This window comes from Hipposideros armiger, unplaced genomic scaffold (genome assembly GCF_001890085.2).
Source record: "Hipposideros armiger isolate ML-2016 unplaced genomic scaffold, ASM189008v1 scaffold_221, whole genome shotgun sequence".
Taxonomy (NCBI): domain Eukaryota; kingdom Metazoa; phylum Chordata; class Mammalia; order Chiroptera; family Hipposideridae; genus Hipposideros; species Hipposideros armiger.
The window spans coordinates 327352-347026 of NW_017731571.1; the positions used below are offsets into that span (position 1 = coordinate 327352).

The 19675-nt window shown below is 36.8% G+C and overlaps 1 protein-coding gene across 1 annotated transcript in view; it reads right to left on the reverse strand.

Annotated features, from left to right (window-relative positions):
• Positions 1-13925: 13925 nt before the first annotated feature.
• Positions 13926-19675, reverse strand: part of ODAD2 (outer dynein arm docking complex subunit 2) — a 161473-nt gene continuing 155723 nt past the window's right edge. Inside the window, exon 18 of the mRNA XM_019654386.1 lies at positions 13926-16916. Coding sequence (XP_019509931.1) covers positions 16803-16916 — 114 coding nt within the window. The 3' untranslated portion in view covers positions 13926-16802. The remainder of the gene's footprint in view (positions 16917-19675) is intronic.

Sequence of the window (19675 nt, forward strand, 5' to 3'; positions counted from 1 at the left end):
TGTTCATCTTTGGTGATCTGGCTGGATGTCTTTTCTCAGTTTTCTAATTTACCTTTCAGAACTTTGCACAGTCCTGCTTTGCCCATTTGGCTGGCTGCTCCCTGTCCTGCACTTCCCATATAGTTTGTTCACCTGCCAGAATTGTTTGTTTAAAGAGCATCCAGTTCTTCTGGACTCCTTTCTTCCCATCAAGGCTTTTTTTTTCTTTTTTCTTTTTTTTTTTCTGGTGCCCTAAACTTGTTGAAATTTGCTTTCCCAGAACTGATTATTTTTTCCTCATCAGCTTCTTTTCTTTTCCTTAGGAAAGGAATGTTATTTTTTTTTTATTATTATTACTTTCACAGAAGTTTCAATTCCCTTTTAGCTCTTTATTAACTCTGCCATTCTTGAAAATTTAGTTAGAAAGTACCTTTCTTTGCCTTATGATACATTTTCTAACCAATAATTATCTCCAGTGTACTTGAAATCTATTTCATGGTTCGTGGTTGACGCATTTTCTACAGTAAATATCAGGGTACTTAGAAACCTGTCTGATCACCATATTGGAGTATTTGGATGCCTGTCTTCATATAATTCAGTGTGGCATAAAATTAAATTAAATTAAATTAAAAAGTAAAATAAAATAGATGTAAATATGTCTTTATATTGTTTGCTTATCTTAAAGTCACTATAATAACACATTTTGAAAATTAAAAATGAAATTATCACCATAATCCCAGGAGCCAAAATAATGACTTTTATTTTTTTACACCCTCCACCCCCCGACATCCCCCACACACATATTCATACACGAGCATTATTTCTATGTGTTCTTGGGAAGGGAAAAACCAGAAGTTTAAGAGGTGGCTGCAAAATTCTTATGTGGGGAGAAAAATATCTTTTTAGTAAAAAACAACTTAAACATTATTTTGAGTGTGAAAAGATAGTCCTTAGGAATTGTGTTGGCTGGGTTCAGAGTGAGGCAAAGGGAATTAAATAGCCCTGATAAAAGGAGTAAGAAACTGTAGTAAATTATTTGCTAAAATGGCTGCAATTATTCCCCATCTAACCCCTACCCTGACATATGCACAGTTCTTTGCAAGGTGACTTCGTAGCTCACTCCATCGAGTGGTGACTGCTGACTTGCTTTGACTGTGAGAGTGCAGCCGAAGAGATGGTGCACCAGTCGTTCCTAAGAAGCGTTCGGTGCTTCTGATTGTTTTCGTTGAACCCAGCCCAGCTTCATGTGAATAAGCCCAGGCTAGCTCACTGGGGGATGAATGACTGCATAGAGCCAAGTCAATTCAGCCCATTTGTCCCAGCTGAGGCCCCAGATTCGTGAGAGCCCAGTCACTAAAAGCTAAGCCAACCTGCCACTGACAGAACGTACATGAAGGTGCCTAGCCGAGTCCAATCCAAATTGCTGAACAGTAGAATCTCAGGCTAAATAAATGGTTATTTGGAATGGCTTGTGAAGCAACAAAAGCTAATTGATACAGAAATATTTAAGTCAGCAAGGATCACATTGTGGGAGTGAAGGGTAGTGCTGGGGACGGGGTGTGGCTCTGGGAAAGGAAAGTAGGTGGTGAGGGAGAAACAGCCCCACAAGGCAGGTGACGTCAGTGAGAGGTTCTTGATTATGAGAATGGCTGGGAGACAGAGCTGAGGTTGGCATTACAAAGTAACACTTTCTTCAGTCCTGCCCTAACTCCAGAGTTTTCCACAAATGTCTCCTATCCACATTTGCCCAGGATGAGTGACATTTTTCATAAATCAAAAAGGGACTCTGTTACATTCTCGTGTATGAGATCACAAGGGGATGAAAGGAGGAAGGAAAGGGGAATAGTTGCAAGTGGTGAGACTTGAGAGAATTGAAAATTTAGAGGAAGCAAGCAATGTCCAGAATCATGAGGTAACTTGGAAAAAATATGTCCCACTCCAGAATTCCTAGACATAGTAGAAGAGTGTTGAGTTTTCCACTCTACGTTGGTTCAAGCCAATTTTATCTCAATCGTAGTGGATAAGGTCACCCTCCCACAAACCAGGGAACTTCCAGCCACTAGGAACAGACATTAGGTTATTATACAGAGTTCCTATCGACTATACATAAGCTGTGTATTTTACTTGTTTCAAAAGTATAAGGTGGCTGCCCAAGACAGTGTGTGGCACACGAGTCCAGCTACCACATCAGTGAGCAGTAATTTTCATTGCTAATTTTTCTTTTAAAACATCTGGAATCAAAGGAGAAATCGGCTCATCAACCAATGTAAATAGCCAGGCAACAGCCAAGCAACTATGAAGTTAAAACTGAATTCCTGGATGTATTTGAGGTGCAATGCAAGAAAGACGTGGAAGCCGCATAGTCCAGCATATTTGGGGAAGAGAAACAGTTTAGTTTGGCTGATTACAATGGGCAATGCTTTATAAAATACCATGCGACGTATTTTTTTCTCCTTAGTATTCCCAGAGCCGGTGTTTTTGTTTGTTTGTTGATTAGTTGGTTGTTTTTAAAACCCTGAAGCCTTCCCTCCATTAAGCCAAGAAGCTGAAGATGATGTTTTACAGGGAAAGGAGGCTGGAACACTGAACACAAAGAAGTCCTTGCTCAGCTTTGAGTTTCAAACTAGATTTTTAAAAATCTGGTCTGTAGATAAATAATCGTCTCAAAAAATTAGACTTTCAAACAGGAGTAGGAAGTTTTCTCACCCCTCTTAGAGCAGAGCTTTTATATAAAGAATCAAAGCTCAGAGGGTTCACCTCAGAGAAGGATGAAGAGGAATAGAATTTGAAAAATTTCCTGCCACACACATGAGAGTGAAGCTCCTCTGTTTGGGGAGGAGTGCCTGGGAGTGTACAGAAGAGAAGGGAAAGACATTACCCATGAATACTTGGCCTACTTGGGAATTTGAGGGAATAAATGTTAGAGAGAGCCCGGAGGGGGTTTAAGTCTCTCAGAGAAGTTCCAGTGTCAGCGAAGCACCACATCTGGCCTAGCTGAGGAAGATGTCTAAGCTGGTGGATTCAGGGCAGCCTCACAAGTACCCACACACAGCTCTGTGGTGCTGGGAATGCAGCCAGCAGGTCCTGGCCCCTTGGGAGTACGCTGATGTGCAGGGAAGACACACCTGGATGCTGCAGAGGCGGGGGTTCCCAAGCAAAGCTGCAGAGGTGGAGGCTTCTTAACCAGGATCCAGGGAAGATAACAGGCATCAGTACAAGAATCGGCACAATACCCAAACATCAGCCACATGGCCGTGGTCATCAGCACAGGACGTCCAGTGACTGCGAGACCATGCTCCCTGCAGCACAACAGGGCAGAGGAGGTGGTGATAGGAGAGCAAACAGGTAACTTAGGTGGAGGTGTCTCCACGTCTCCCAGGACTCCCCCTGCCCACAGGCACCAACAGGGGAAGGGGGCATGGAAGGGCAGAGCACTTGAGAACAGGGAAAAACTATGTAAGCTGTAGGCGTTAACTCAAGGGAGCAATTGGGTTGACAGCAAAGTCATGACGTATTTTGTCTATGTTTTTCAAAGGTCATTTATTTATATAAAGAACAAAGATCAATCAATGATATATTGCCTGATTTGTTCAATAACCTTTTGCTGTCTTTCAGTGAGCTTCATAATTCCTCGTTCATAGAAGGACCTGTCTTTATTTGTGAAAAAATGAACAAGGTGCTGATTTACAGCCTCATCTGAATTGAACGTTAGGCCACGCAAGGAGTTTTGAAGAGAGCAAAACAAGTGGAAGTCTGATGGGAAAAGGTCAGGCGAGTATGGTGGGTGTGGCAACACATCCCATCCAAGCTCTAATAATTTTCGACAGCTGATCAAATTTGTGTGTGGTCTTGCGTTATCATGATGGAACACAACTCCTTTACAATTAACAAGCTCTGGATGTTTCTGGATGATGGAGTCGTTCAAACTGTCCAATTACTGACAGTACACATTCGAATTGATTGTTGGTTCCTTGGTAGAAGCTCAAAAAACATGACACCTTTACAATCCCACCACACTGACAGCATAACCTTCCTCTGATGAATGTCTGCTTTCTATGTTGTTTGACGTAAATCATCATGTTGGGACCAAGACTGTTTGTGCACCACATTGTTGTAAACAATCCACTTCTCATCACCAGTTATCAGTCGCTTTAAAAAAGGATCGTTTTTCTCACATTTAATGAGCATATTGCAAATGTTTATACACGCTGTCAAATGAACTTCTTTGAGTTCATGTGGAACCCAAGTATCAAGCTTGCTTACGTATCCCAGCTTCTTCAGGTGGTTTTGAACACTTGAATGATGGATGTTCAATGTTTCTGCAATCTCTCTTGTCATGTAATGTAGGTTTGACTCGATCAATGCCTTTATTTTGTCGTCATCAACCTTGGTGGGTCTCCCTGACCAAGGAGCATCGTTGACATAAAAATCACCAGCACGGAATTTCATGAACCATCATTGGCACTGACGTTCTTGTAGAGCATTGTCACTGTAAACTTTATGCAACTTCTCACAAGCTTGATGCGCGTTCTTCCCTTTATGGAAGTAAAACAGTAAAATATGGCAAAAATGCACAGTTTGACCTTCCATCTTCAACTTGTTGTAAAATCTCCAAAACTCAACCAAATCGTTCAATTTGTTTTTAGAATGAAGCTAGCGCTGTCAGATGACATAGCAATAACTCTAGTACTTCCAAAAGTGAACTAGTTCCATCTGTTGCAAACAAGCGTCATGACTTTTCCAACAACACAATACTTTATTTAAATCAAGAGAGACTAGACACTTTTAATTGGCAAAGTCAAGTTTTTCAACAGTCAGTGAAAAGACATGTAAAAATGAAAGGAAATTATGTAGATTTTTGAACATCTGAGTCAGCATATGTGATTTTTTTTTTCGACCGAAGTACATGTAGAATATATTTGAAGGAGAATAGTAAGAGAGAAGACAGGGAAGGTAGTTTGAAATTAGAACACTAAAGCTTTCATTGAGGGAAGGGAAATCAAAGACAATCATGTCAATTCTCCTGATATCTGAATAAAAAGGCTAGGACTACCTCTGATAATCTAACAATAAATTGAAGGTTTCCTCCTAGAGGACATTACGCTGAGTGAAATAAGCCAGTAATAGAAGGACAAATACTGAATGATTCTTCTTAAATGAGGTTATCTAAAATAGTCACACTCTTAGCATAATAACCTCTAGGTCCATCCAAGTTGTCACAAATGGTAAGATTTCATTATTTTTAATGGCTGAGTAAAAGTCCATTGTAAATATGTACCACATGTTCTTCATCCAGCCATCTATTGATGAGCATTTGGTTTGCTTTAAATAGTATTGTAATGAACATAGGGGTGCATATATCTTTTCAAATTAGTGTTTTGGATTTCTTCAGATAAATACCCAGAAGTGAAATTGCTAGGTATAAGATAGTTCTATTTTTAATTGTTTGAGGAACCTCTGAACTGTTTTCCGTAGGGGCAACAACAATTTGCAATCCTACCAACAGTGCACAAGGGTTCCCTTTTCTCCATATCCTCACCAACACTGGTTGTTTGTTGATACCACCATTCTGACAGGTGGTATCTCATTGTGGTTTTAATTTGCATTTCTCTGATGATTAGTGATGTTGAAGATCTTTTCATACGTCTATTGACCATCTGTATGCCCTGTTTGGAGAAATGTCTATGCAGGTCTTCTGCTCATTTTTTAATTGGATTGTTTGGTGTTTGTTTGTTTGTTTGTTTGTTTGTTTGTTTTGGTGTTGAGTTGCATGAATATTTTATAAATTTTGTATATTAACCCCTTATCAAATGTGTCATTGTCAAATATCTTCTCCCATTCAGTAGGCTGTCTTTTTGTTTCATTGATGGTTTCCTTTGCTGTGCAAAAGCTTTTTCATTTGATGTAGTCCCACTTGTTTATTTTTTCTTTTGTTTCCCTTGCCCAAGCAGATAGATCAGAAAAAAATACCACCAAGAGCAATGTCAAAGAGTTTACTTACTGCCTATGTTTTCTTCCAGGAGTTTTATGGTTTCAGATCTTACATTTAAGTCTTTAATCCATTGAGTTTACTTTTGTATGTGGTGTAAGAATGTGGTTTAGTTTCTTTTTGTTTTGTTTTTTGCTTGTATCTGTCCAGTTTTCCCATCATTTATTGAATAGACTATCTTTACCCCATTGTATGTTCTTGCCTCGTTTGAGATAGATTAAATGACCATAAAGAAGTGAGTTTATTTCTGGACTGTGTATTGATCTATGTGTCTGGTTTTATGCCAATACCATGCTGTTTTGATTACTATAGCCTTGTAGTATATTTTGATATCAGGTAGCATGATACTTCCAACTTTTTTCTTCTTTCTCAAGATTGCTGTTACTATTCGGGGTGTGTGTCTTTTTGTGGTTCCATTTAAATTTTAAGATTATTTGTTCTAGTTCTGTAAAAAAAAAATCCATTGGTATTTTAATAGGGATTGCATTGAATCTATAGATTACTTTGGCAAGTATGGACATTTTAACAATGTTAATTCTTCCTATCCACGAGCATGGTATATGCTTCCATTTGTTTGTATCTGCTTCAGTTTCTTTCTTAAGTGTCTTATAGTTTTCTGAGTTCAGTGTTTTACCTCATTGGTTAAATTTATTCCTAGGTTTTTTTGTTTGTTTTTGTTTGTTTTGTTTTTTATGCAATTGTAAATGAGATCGTTTCCTCAATTTCTTTTTCTGACAGTTCATTATTGGTGTATAAAAATGCAAATGATTTCTAAATATTATTTGTATCTTGCTACTTTACTAAATTTATTTATCAATTCTAACAGTTATTTGGTGGAATCTTGAAAGTTTTCAATATATTGTATATGTCATCTACAAGTAAGGAGATAAGTATATGTCATCTTCCTTTTTAATTTGGATGCTTTTATTTCTTTTTGTTCTCTGATTGCTGGACTTCAATACTATGTTGAATACAAATGGTGAAAGTAGACATCCTTGTCTTGCCCCTGATCTTAAGCAGAATGCTTTTAGCTTTTCCCCATTGAGTATGATATTATCCAAAAGTGAAAATTTTATCCAGCCAGAGTATGGGGAATGTCCACTTGAGCAGAATCTGCAGAACAACTCTGAGAAAATGGACCATAAAGCTAGGCTAAAGTACATCTGTCTCACACATCTGTCTTGCACATTCACGATACTCATAGGCAGAGAAGAAAAGCCTCTCCTCTGCACCTTCAAGTTTGTTGTTTTAGCTCATAATTAGTTCAGTTTAAGAGAATAATCCAAATAAATTGACCTCAGAGAATACAATGTGTTAGCTTGTCTTCTGTTTTAAATCAGTGTCAGCAGCTGTTTATTGCTTCAAACAGGACAAAATAATTAAGGTGATCCTTTAATGTTTTACACCTTGCAAGTGAAGATTTCAGAACGACCATCAAAGCTTTAAAAAGCAACACATTTTCTTCAAAGCAAACCCTGGGTTTAAATGTGAGAACCTCTCCCAATATGTACAACATTCAAGCAAGCTGAGGTCTGCTTGGGGCTACCCTTTCTCTGCAATGGAGGGGAAGACTGTGTGGGAGCAGAGAGTGGCATTTGCAAGCCATCAGGGAACCAGTCTCACCATCTTTATGGGCCTGTTTATATGGAAGTTTGAATTACGTCCACAATGCAAATTGAGCAAATTCTCAGGGCAGGTCCTGCCAAAGAAATATGTCTCACAGCTCTAGCACAAACTTTTCAGAGGCCTTCAACCTGTTTTACTCTCTAAGAGTGCTGAATTGTACACAGGAATCACAGAAAACTCACATTTGCTCTTTAGTACAACCCAAACATCACATAGTGGAACTTATGAGAGTTATGTGCATTTTTAGGCCATTTTGGTACTATTAGTGGCACAGTTGTAGGACCTTACTATTTTTCCAAAAGTATGACTATACCTTCTGAAATGCCTAATTTGCACCCACTGAATCACACACTGGGAGAAGTTGGCTTATTCGGAATTAAAAATATACTGAACTGACTGAAGTAACTTGAGGGGATTCTTTGTCTATGAGTCAGTGACTGTGAAACTGTTGAAATGCTTAACAGAGTCCCTTCTAGAAAACCCCTGTCTGAGGGTATCTCAATTCCACTGATCCTTCTGGTAAGCATGCCCTAAAACACCTTTTATTATAGATTTGAATAGTTACATTTAAAAAATAACCTTACCCAATCCAGCCATTCTATTCCTGGGTATATACCCAAAAGAATTGAAAGCAGGGATTCAAACAGATATGTGTACACCCATGTTCATAGCAGCATTATTCACAATAGCTGAAAGTTAGAAATAATCTGAGTGCTGGATGAATGGACAAACACAATGTGATGTATCTATGTACAATGGAGTATTATTCAGCTATAGAATGGAAGGAAATTCTGATCTATGCTACAATATAATGAACCTTAAAGACATGCTGAGTGAAGTAAGCCAGTCACAAAAGGACAAATATTGTATGATTCTACTTACATGAGGTTCTTACAGTGGTCAAATTCAGAGGGACAGAAAGTAGAACAGTGGTTACCAGTGGCTGGGGGACGAGAGGAGTGGGGAGTCACTGTTTATGGGTACAGAGTTTCAGTTTGGGAAGACGAAAATGTTCTGAAGGTTGATAGTGGTGATGGTTACACAATAATGTGAATGTACTTAATGTATACTTAAACATGGTTGAAATACTAAATTTTATGTGTATTTTACAATAAAAATTTTCCAAAACCCAACTGTACCCAAAATATAATGTTGACTGTGTGGTCTTCTAGATGAATTGTGTTGAATTCATATGAATTTTAATTTTAAAAGCCATCATGCCAATAGAAAAAGCATGACTCTGATAGAACTGTCAAGAGGAAAAAAAGGTCTAAGGCAAAATGGCTGATGGTCTGGCATAACCCAAAGAAAAAATGAAAACTCACATAAATTGAAGCAACAGTACTGACAAAAGAAATCCCTTAACCTAACCAAGTGGGTAGACTAAGACTTGGCCAACATAAGTACCCACTGGCCACATGTGACAGGTGAGCACTTGAAATGTGGCTAGAACTGCACCATGCTGTAAGTATAAAATACACCCCAACTTCAAAGATTTAGTGGAAATGAAAAAGTAACATATCTCATTAATAATTTTTATGTTAAATGTTTAAATTATAATATTTTAGATGTATTGGGTTATACTAAACATTAAAAATAATTTCAGCTGTTTTTACTTTTTTAAATACAGCTACTAGAAATTTTTAAATTACTCAGTGGCTCGCCCAATATTTCTGTTGGACAACAATACACTAGATGTATACCAGGGTGATTAATGGTATAACAGCATAGAGTTCATTTCATGATCATGGGCTCATTCACTAAGGTATGAGAGTCCAACATTGTTATTTCTAAGACTGTGTCAGTTCTGCCAATTTTTTCTTAACATTTTTTTCTCATACTTGCTTCTTTCTCTTCCTATTCCTTAGTCTTAGTCCTCTACAACTTTATACAAGGCCCAGTAAAACATGTTTATTGATCTCATTTCCATTCCTATAATCTATTCATTGCTTCCCCACCAGACTAACTTTTAGGAAACCCTTGTATACATTTTTTCCCCATGCTCAAATCCAGTGACTACAGTCTGGGAAGTTTGTACATTTCGGCTTACCTAGAGATTCTGAATCAGTAGGTTGAGGGTGGGATCAAAACTTGCATTTTAATGGATACTGCAGGCTGGTCTTATGCAGAGGTCTGAGGCTCACTGGCCTATGAGTGAGCTCAGATCCCTCAAAGTAATTTTCAAGGCTCTTCTTAGCTTCATAAGCTGGCAGTCTAAGCTGTCTAAGAGAGAATGAGAAGGAAATACCTGGAGAACCTTTGGAAGAAAATGGGACTCTGTCCTAAGCAGCTTTGATACTTGCCTAATTGAAGGTAGGGAGTTGGCCCTAAAGATGTCTCCAGCTCTGCTCTTCTATGACCTTAAACTTCCCATTATGTCTATCTACATCCTCAAAGTAATTTTTCCAAGCTTCTGCCTGAAATTGAGGATGTCGTCCTGTTCAGTCTGCATTTTCTAGTGCTGATATCATAATATGACTCTATATAGACCAAGATAGTTTTGACATATGCCCTTTTTCATAAATTCTTTTCTTTCATTTTCCCTTGATTAACTGTAGTAACCTTTAGGAATGCTAATGTCAGGACTTAATCAAATAAACTCTCCTTCTAATAGATAAAGATTATGAAGGTCATAGCTGGCTCACAGAATCATTCTGATTTTTCTACATGGTTACCGTTATGGGCTGTGTGCCCCCACACAAAGTCATATGTTGAAGCCCTAACACTGATTTGACTGTTTTTGGAGACAGGCCTTTAGAGGAGGTAATTAAGGTAAAATGAAGTTATAATGGTGGGGCTCTAATCCCATAGGTCTAGTGTCCTTATAAGAAGAGGATGAGACAACAGAGATGAATCAGTCCTTGCATGCACACAGAGGAAAGGCCATTGTGAGGACACAGCAAGAAGGTGTCTACATGAAAGCCAGGAAGAAAGGGCTCACCAGAAATCAATATGCCAGCACTTTGATCTTGGACTTCCAGCCTCTAGAACTGTGAGAAAATAAATGTCTGTTGTTTAAGCCACCCAGTCTGTGGTGTTTTGTTAGGGCAGACTTAGCAGACTAACGTGATTGCCAATATTTAAAATTTGAGAGCTTGCCTATAAAAATCTAAATTTCTATTGAAAAGTTATAAGATCTGGCAACAACTTTCTAGAGATGAGTAATAATTTGTCTGCACTCTTCAGTTCTCCACAGTCTTTGCCATTCTCTTTTGTCTCTCAGATGTGAAGGTTAAAGGTCAATTGGCAATTGTACCAGCATTATTATTATTTTGAAATCTAGTTCTTTTCACTCATTTACATTACTTGCCTGACCCTTGTAGACATTTAGGTTTATAATTGTTAATGTAACTACTGACAAAGGTCAGTTTTCTTTCCAATAATGAGACAGGATATGCATTTAACTATCTGCACTCTTTTGTCTGAATTCCCTTTGTGATATATAGTCTTCTTTTATGAGCAAATCAACCAGCCATAGATTCTTCAAGCCTACATGAACCATACTGATATACACTAATATACCTTTCAATCACGAAAATAAATTAGAACATAAATCTAAACTGCAATGACAAATCCTAACTCTGAACATCATGGGCCAATTATGTAATTTGGAAAGGATGTCTTCTATCAACTAATAAATCAGGGTGGCATGAACAGGCAAAAGAAAAGCTCCCTTTTGTCTTGACAGATGTAAATAAAGAATATATTACTTTTACTTCAAAATTTGAAAATAATGAATTGGGAGTATAAGGATTCCATCTGTTACATGACTTGAAGTCAGCCATGGCAGTTGTGTATCAGAAACATATTGAAATATTAACTGTACATCTTGCATTTATAGAAATTAAAGCATAAAACATTTTAAGAGCCAGAAGAGATAATAACCATTTGTCAGAGAATAGGGCCAAAAGCTGGAGACAGAAATTAGAGTGGAGAAAAAAAGGAAATTAATTGTTGCAGTGAGGGATAATCAATGTAACAATTAGAACATAAAGGAATAGCACAAAGAAGAAAAATATGATGCTTTAAAGGAGAATAGAAGTCTATGAACCTGTACTGTATTTACTTATTGGTTGGCACATTTTGGTTGGGAGTATGTTTCTCTTAGATTAATTCAGGCAAAAAATATAGACAGTGAATCACAATATTGTTTGTCTTAGGCACCTATAACAGAATAAACAAATGAATGGGTCAAAATCAGTCTTTTTCCCCCAAAACAATAATGTTGTATGAAGCAATCTATCAACAATCTTTTGAGTTATTTCATTTTTCTCTTTTATATGCTCTTGGAATAGAAATCAGCTGCTTAACTGATAAAAACCAAATAAGGAAGTACTCAGAATTTATATATGTGACAGTTCAGTATGTTTCAATTATACTGTACTATTATTCATTGTAGTTCAAAGCTATTACAAGTGTACATTTTATAGATTAAAAATATTTTATCATGTTAGATCTTGAAGCTACAATTTTTTTTTTGGTTAAAAAAACTCATTTATGTGTGGGTTCAGTATCCCGTATGTAAATTGAAGATCTCTCTTTTAAAGTTAGTATTAGGAAGAATGTCTGCCTTAGAAGTTTTCAAATAATGAAAAAGTAAAATTCATTAAGAGTATTTTTATTTCTTTTAAAGATTTTAATTAAAATATAGCTAACATAAAATATTATATTAGTTTCAGGCATACACCATAGTTTCAACATTTATATACCTAAAGAAGCGATCACCATGGTAAGTCCAGCAACCATTTGACACCATACTATGCTATCACAATATTATTGACTATTCACCATGCTGTATGTAACATTCCCATGGCTTATTTGTTTTATACCTGGAAATTTGGACCTCTTATTCCCCTTTACTTTTTCTGCCTTTTAAAAAATCCTCAATTACAATTGACACTCAATATTATTTTATATTAATTTCAGGTGTACAGCATAGTGGTTAGACAGTTACATAATTTAAGTGATTCCTGACTCATCTAGTACCCACCTGGCACTATACATACTTATTACCATATTATTAACTATATTCCCTGTATTTTACATCCCAATGACTAGTTTCTAACTACCAATTTGTACTTCTTAATCCCTTCACCTTTTCACCCTGCCCTCAAACCCCCTTCCATCTATCACCCTGATAAATTTAGTACCCATCTGAGACCACACATAGTTATCACAATATTATTGACTATATTCCTCATGCTGTACCCTACATTCCCATGACTGCTTTGTAACAACCAATTTGTACTTTTTAATTCCTTTCCATTTTTCACCCATTCCCAATCCCCCTCCCATCTGGCAACCATCAAAATGTTTTCTGTATCTATGAGTTTGTTTCTGTTTGTTTGTTTATTTTGTTCTTTAGATTCTACATATAAGCAAAATCACATTGCATCTGTCTTTCTCTGTCTGACATACTCCACTCAACACAATACCTTCCAGGTCCATCCATGCCGCAGCAGATGGCAAGAACCCATTCCCTTTCAGGGCCAAGCAATATTCCATCGTGTACATGAGGTGTGATCAAACAATACAGTGAATGTTTACATTAAAAAAAAATTTTTTTATTAGTTTCAGATGTACACCCCAAAAATTTATTATTGTAAAAGACACATTGCCATTAATCTCCTCAAAATATTCCCCCTCACTTCGAACACACTTATCCTATCATTCTTGCCACTTTCTGAAGCAGTTCTGGAAGTCCTCTTTCATAAGTGTCTTTAGTTGCGCTGTCTTGGCTGCCTTGATACACTGTAATGTTTTTATTTGACAGAAACTGCCATACCAGAAGCAATGTGTGACACGGAGCTTTTCATTGTGATCAAAAGATATGGAGAATGCTGCTGCTGAGTGCCATCTAATAGAAAGGCAGGGATCTTCAATATGGGAAGTGACGTGTTGAACCTTAGTAACAGTGACAAGTTTCAACTTGTTTGGTGCAGTCAGTTGGGTGTGAGCTATGGTTGAGAGAAGGTGTGTTTTAAAGTGTGACATAAATCATCTTCCATCATGAGAATGCTCCGTGTCACACATCACTTCTTTTATGGCAATTTCTGTCAAATAAAAACATTACGGTGTGTCCTCATCCACCTTATTCATTGGATCTGGCACCGTGCGACTTCTGGCCCTTCCCCAAAGTCAAAATGATTCAGGACATCGAGGCAGCCATGACAGCACAACTAAAGACACTCACGAAAGAAGACTTCCAGGACTGCTTCAGAAAGTAACAAGAACGATGGGATAAGTGTGTTCAAATTGAGAGGGAGTATTTTGAGGGGGATTAATGGCAATGTGTTTTTTACTGTAATACTTTTTTTTTAAATTTAAACATTCACCGTATTGTTTGATCACACCTTACACAGTGACTGCATTTAGCAGCATTATATAAACTGGTTCCCTTTCTACTCCATTTGCATTGAGAAAGACAATTCCACTTTCTACATGTATGCACAAGAGGAACCTAGGGTTTGAGGGGACATTTGAGGCATTGAGGCTCTTAAATAAGTGGGTTTCCTTATTGTTTTCACTGAATTATAGGAATGGACATAGCCTATTTAATGTTCAAGTCTTCCATGGAAAGAGATTAAACATGTTCAATTATTTCCACTGCAAAATTTTCTTTTATCTTTTTAACCTAATCCCATTAGGCAAAGGAAAAGAAAGTATTTACTCAGAACTCTTAGTTTGTCTGTTTGTCAACATTTAAGATTCTCATTTTCCTAAATGGAAATAAATTTTCCAAATATTTTGAATCATCATGTCTCAATTCCATACAAATAACTTAAAGATGCAGAGTGGTAACACCAAAATATATCAAAGTAACAAGATTTGCAATGCTATCCCCTAAGAAATCTAACCTTCCATTCACTTTCATAACCTAGCAAACTTTTAAAAAAGAAACAAGTTATTTTTAGCTCAAGTCATCCTGAGAGTAGCAAAAGAACATTGACTAGGAATGGCAGAATGATCATGGCAAGGATTTCTAAAAGGAAACCTTGCAAACGAAAGAGAGTGGAAGATCAAAGAATATCTATTTAAAATTCCTTCCACTTTACACTCCTTTCAAACTGAAACAGCCAGCTATCACAGCGAGTGTATCGGATTCCCAGGGTGTCCTGGGGAAGAATAAAACCTTAAAATGAACCCTGTCACTGAAAATTGATAAAGGATTAATGTTGCCAGCTTTGAATAGCAGAAAATCAATATAACACACAGAAAAATCTTACACAAAAACTAATGAAAAAAAGTGAGTGCTTTCACAGCATGCAGTAGCAAAGAAATGGTGCAATCATCCATACCTTTGTTCTCTGATAGCTATGGGTGCTTTCACTGCCTTTGACATTTTTCTAGTGAGATCAGAGTTTTCTGTTAGGCCATTTCAGAAAAAAAAAAAAAAGCCAAAAATTGACATTTAAATTCAGCTTCTCATTTGTTTACTCTAAAGGTACTACATTTCTGATGTTTAAGAATTAAAAAAATTTTTCTTAAGAAATACACAAGACAATTTCCATGGTAATTCCCTTTACCTGTTTCCAAAGGTTTAGTTTTTTAATTGGCACTGTTGCTTTTATTTTATTCATTTATTAATTATACAAATGGAAGCCCCACACTTTCTTCCATCAAGAACATTGTAAGGGAACAACTTTCTTTCTCCACCATTCACCCAGTTCTTTTGTGCCACTGCTGGTTTTGCCTATTGCATCCTTTCATTCCCAGGATCCACTAATTCCAAGAATATTTTAAAATCTTAAGATAATGGTGAAAGCTCCCTTTAGTAATAATAATAGAATAATAATACACTTAATCATTTTCTAATGGCTGTCAAAACCCATGATTTCTAGCAGCATTTTTAATGTGACTTTAACATTAGAAATGTTTACTGTTGAAAGTGACAGGATTTACACTATTATTTAAATTCAGTTTGTAACATTAATATCATTTCCTTGTCCCTAGTATTCCCTTGTATAACCTCCTTTAAAAAGCAGTGAAGATGAATTGATGTTTTACAGAACCTTAAAATTCTCAGAAATGCCTTATCTTTTTATTAGAGAATCTATCACTGGTGATTTCATCCTGTACAGGCTTTTCATTTCATACAAATTATTTACACTTAATTCAATTAAGTTTACTATCTTCTCCAAATTATGACAAACATACACAGAACTTAATATTTTTCCATAAAATCTCCTTGTCTGCGCTTTAAAGACTTAACGGAGATTGTGGGATTTACGGAGCTGATGCATACAAAACTATTTTCCAGGCTAGTATTAGATGCTTGGACAGTTAGTTCCCAAACATTTCAGCACACTGAGGTTACATATGTGGTTCTTTTAAGTGGCTTCTAATGTTTCTATAACCTGATAAAACGCTATTAATCCTTTGTAGTCACTTTTTAAAAAGTACTTTGTGTGCTGAAAACAAGTTCTGAAATTCAAAGCAATTTTATGTGCAGTAATATTATCCTGACATCAGCATAAGTTCGTTCTTTCAATAAAAGCATTGGTGAATCCTGAGAGGGAAATAAAACATATCATTTTTATGCTTGGTAAGTCCAAAAGTAAAAAACTCGCACATTGCTTATGTTTTTGTGATCTGCACGACCTGGTTCCGTGACAGTTATGCATTATCTTCTCAGAGGTTTGATAGTAATTAGGAGAAAGTGGGAATGACCTTGGGATGATCTCTCAGGTCCAGCTGCTTAACTCTAAATTCTAACAGTTTCTGAAATCAGCACATCTCCTCAGAACTCACCCGTGGGTTGCAAGTGATCAAACAGATGAAACCATAATGACAGGACCGTTAGATAGGTTTAACAGAAAGTGAATTCTAAAGACCTCCATTCAGCATGAAATTGCACACAAGGAAGGCCCTATCTTTTATTAAAATCATCACAGATACAAAAGCATCACTGAAATATACATAGATATACCATATATATTTATTCTCAACGTCCTGGAAAATTATTACAGATTTATTGGCTTTACGTTTCATTCCGTGGCATACTCCTAAAACATTAAATAGAACAAAAAGATCCATGCAATTTTTGGATGAACAGAATCCTTCTCATTTTTCATCTGTGTGCTTTCATTCAGACATTTGTCGGTAAAGGATTTGCTAGTAAATGTTTCTTAATTTTGGCTTCCTAGCCATGGGAGTGACATGTTCTGTGTCGTGTAAAATTTGGTAGCTTGTAATGTCTGTTCAAATTTCAAGTGTATCGTGCCTTTTCGGTAGCGAGAGCCAGCCTGCGGATGTTGGATATACAGCCAGCTGCAGCTTCCTGGAGATCCTGATCAGGGGACCCCACCATATCCAGCAGAAGCTGTCACACACAGAGGAGGAGGAGGGAAAGAAGAAGAAAACTGTTACTCTAAAGACATAAAGTTAAGCTATGAAAATAATTTTAGATATGACATATTTTTAAAAGTCACCAAAAAAAAAAAAGTGCAAGAAATTCCATTTGGGAAAATGCAAATACTCGTGTAAGTTGTGTTTAATCAGATGCAGGTATTTCTCATACACTTCCTATCTTTTTATTTTCTGGGGCTGAGCTAGACATGTTTCTTTCTTTGGTCATCTAACTGCTATGGATTCTGCTTTGAAATTCCTCTTTTACTCTTTCTGGCTTTTCCGCCTCCCAGGACAAGCCAACAGTGTACTACACCTAGACTAGGAGTGCATCCTCTTAGATTGAATCTCTCTGAATCCCAATCCAGCTGATCATGTCACAACCTAATTATATCAGCCCTTTAATAGACTCATTGAGTTCCAATGCTAAAATGACAGCCCAGGCTATTAACCTGTCCTTAAAGGATTTTTCTGGGCTCTAGCTTGTTGACCTTTCTAGCCATTTGTCTTTCTCCTGCTCCATCTCATACACCACGGTCACACTTCCCCACTTCTCTTGCCTTGACTGACACCACGCCTCTCCCTAAAATGCCCTTCCATCCCCTTCTTTGACTTTCTAAATTTTAACCATCTTTTGTGACCCAGCTAACTTTTCTGTAAAGGCTCCACTGACTTCCATCAAACAAAATCCCATTTCTCTCTCATCAGAACTCTCATAGCCATTTACTCAGATGTCTGTTGCTACACTTAAATTCTTCCTTTTTCAGATATATTTGGATTAATGCTTTCAGTCCTTTAGATTGTAAACTCTGAAACTTATAATACCATGTAGTGCCTAATACATAGTAGATGTCCAATAAATTCCAAAAAACTAAATTAGAACTTTAAAAATATATCAATTATGATTCCAATTAGTAGTTCTGATAAAAGTTTAAAAATTTAATTTGGATCATATATCATCTATATACAGAAGGTGCTAAAAATGTATACACATTTTAAGAAAGGATAAAACTGTATTAAAATTGTAATATTCAATATATACTGATAACAAAAGATGAATACAAGTCATATATATATATATATACATTTTTTGGCAACCCTGGTATTTTAGAAAAAAATGTGGATAATGTCAGAAAATGAGGATGACTTAATATGCAAAGAAATACTAAAAGGGAAACACTGTAAAACAGCTTAAATATATCAGGATTAGGAGTTTGGCTTTTATTGTGTAGGTAATAGAGAAGTTATTTAAGCACTTTAATCAGGAGGGTGACATGATCATATTTGTATTTTAGAAAGATAACTTTTATGGCAACTTATAGAATATGGACTGTGGGGAGAAGAGACTGAGGGTGCTGCAATACTTCAGGCCATAGGTGAGAAGAACTGAATAAAGCAGGAACCAGGAATAGCGTGGAAGGAATGGATTCAAAGAATATTTAGAGACTAAACTATTCAACAAATGGCTCGAGGACAGCTGGTTACCCACATAGAAGAAAATAAAAATGGTAATCTCATCCATAAACACCAATTCCAGGTAGATCAATGATTTAAATGAGAAAGGAAAATATAAAACATTTAGAATGTTGTATATGAGAAAACCTTGATCAAATTGGGGTGTGGAAGGACGTCTGGACTCAGTTCCTTGACCTCCTCATGGCCAATGTCTTCACCTCACTTTGGTTCCTCACTTCCAGGGTCATACCGTGGTCCTTACTTTTTATTCCTCTCTTCGGTCCAACCTCCAAACACTCTAGCCACAGTTTCTTCTGTGATTTGGCCATTGAACTTACTTGTTCTCATCATGACCTCTAGTCCATTGCCTATAGAATTTTTCTTTAACCATCTCCAGTCTTCACTTCTTCCATAACCAGTTTAGAGTCCACAGTATGTCTTTTTAATCATTCTTTTTCAGTTTCTTAAACCTCCTGTGACTTCTACCCACTAAAACCAGAACCAATTCTGTTCTCCCCATGCCCTCACCAATAACTGAACCCCCTGGAGGCAATATGTATACAAAAAGGCAAATGAATCCACTAGTGATCCAACCTCAACTGATTCTCATCACTATGCAGCAATCTAAATATGTGTGTCTCTAATTAGGTCACTTTCTTACTCTTTTCAGTGCCTATTTCAAATCTTCTACATTCTTTTTAATCTCAAACTCTTCCTTACAGCCCCCATTCTCAGCAGATAACCTTAAGTGCTCATTACAAACTTGCAAGAAGCCTTTAGACAGGAACTATTCTTACCAAACCTACCTATACCTTAGCACGAATTTTTCTCTTTCCTTCCAGTTATAATGATATCTCTCTCCTTCTATCCAAGGTCTACTACTCCACTTGTATTCGCCCCCCACTCTCCTTCTCCTTAGGACATTTTACCACTATATACTCTCTCTCTTCCTACTTTATCTTTAATCTCTCCCTTCTACTGATTCCTTTCAATCATCATTTAAAAGCACATCTTCATATCTTAAAAAACCATTCCACCCCCACCAAAACAAAACAAAACGAAACAAAACAAAAACCCCATCACGTTGGCTCATTTTCTTCCCTTCGTAGTCACATTTCTTTAAAGAGTTGTCTGGACTTACTGTCTTCATTCTTAAATTCCATTCAGGTCACTCCAGATTGGCTTCTGCCTTCAGCTTCCCACTGAAACAGCCCTCTTGAAGGTCACCAATAACTTCCATGTTGCAAAGAACAATAGACACTTTCGAGTCTTTCTCTT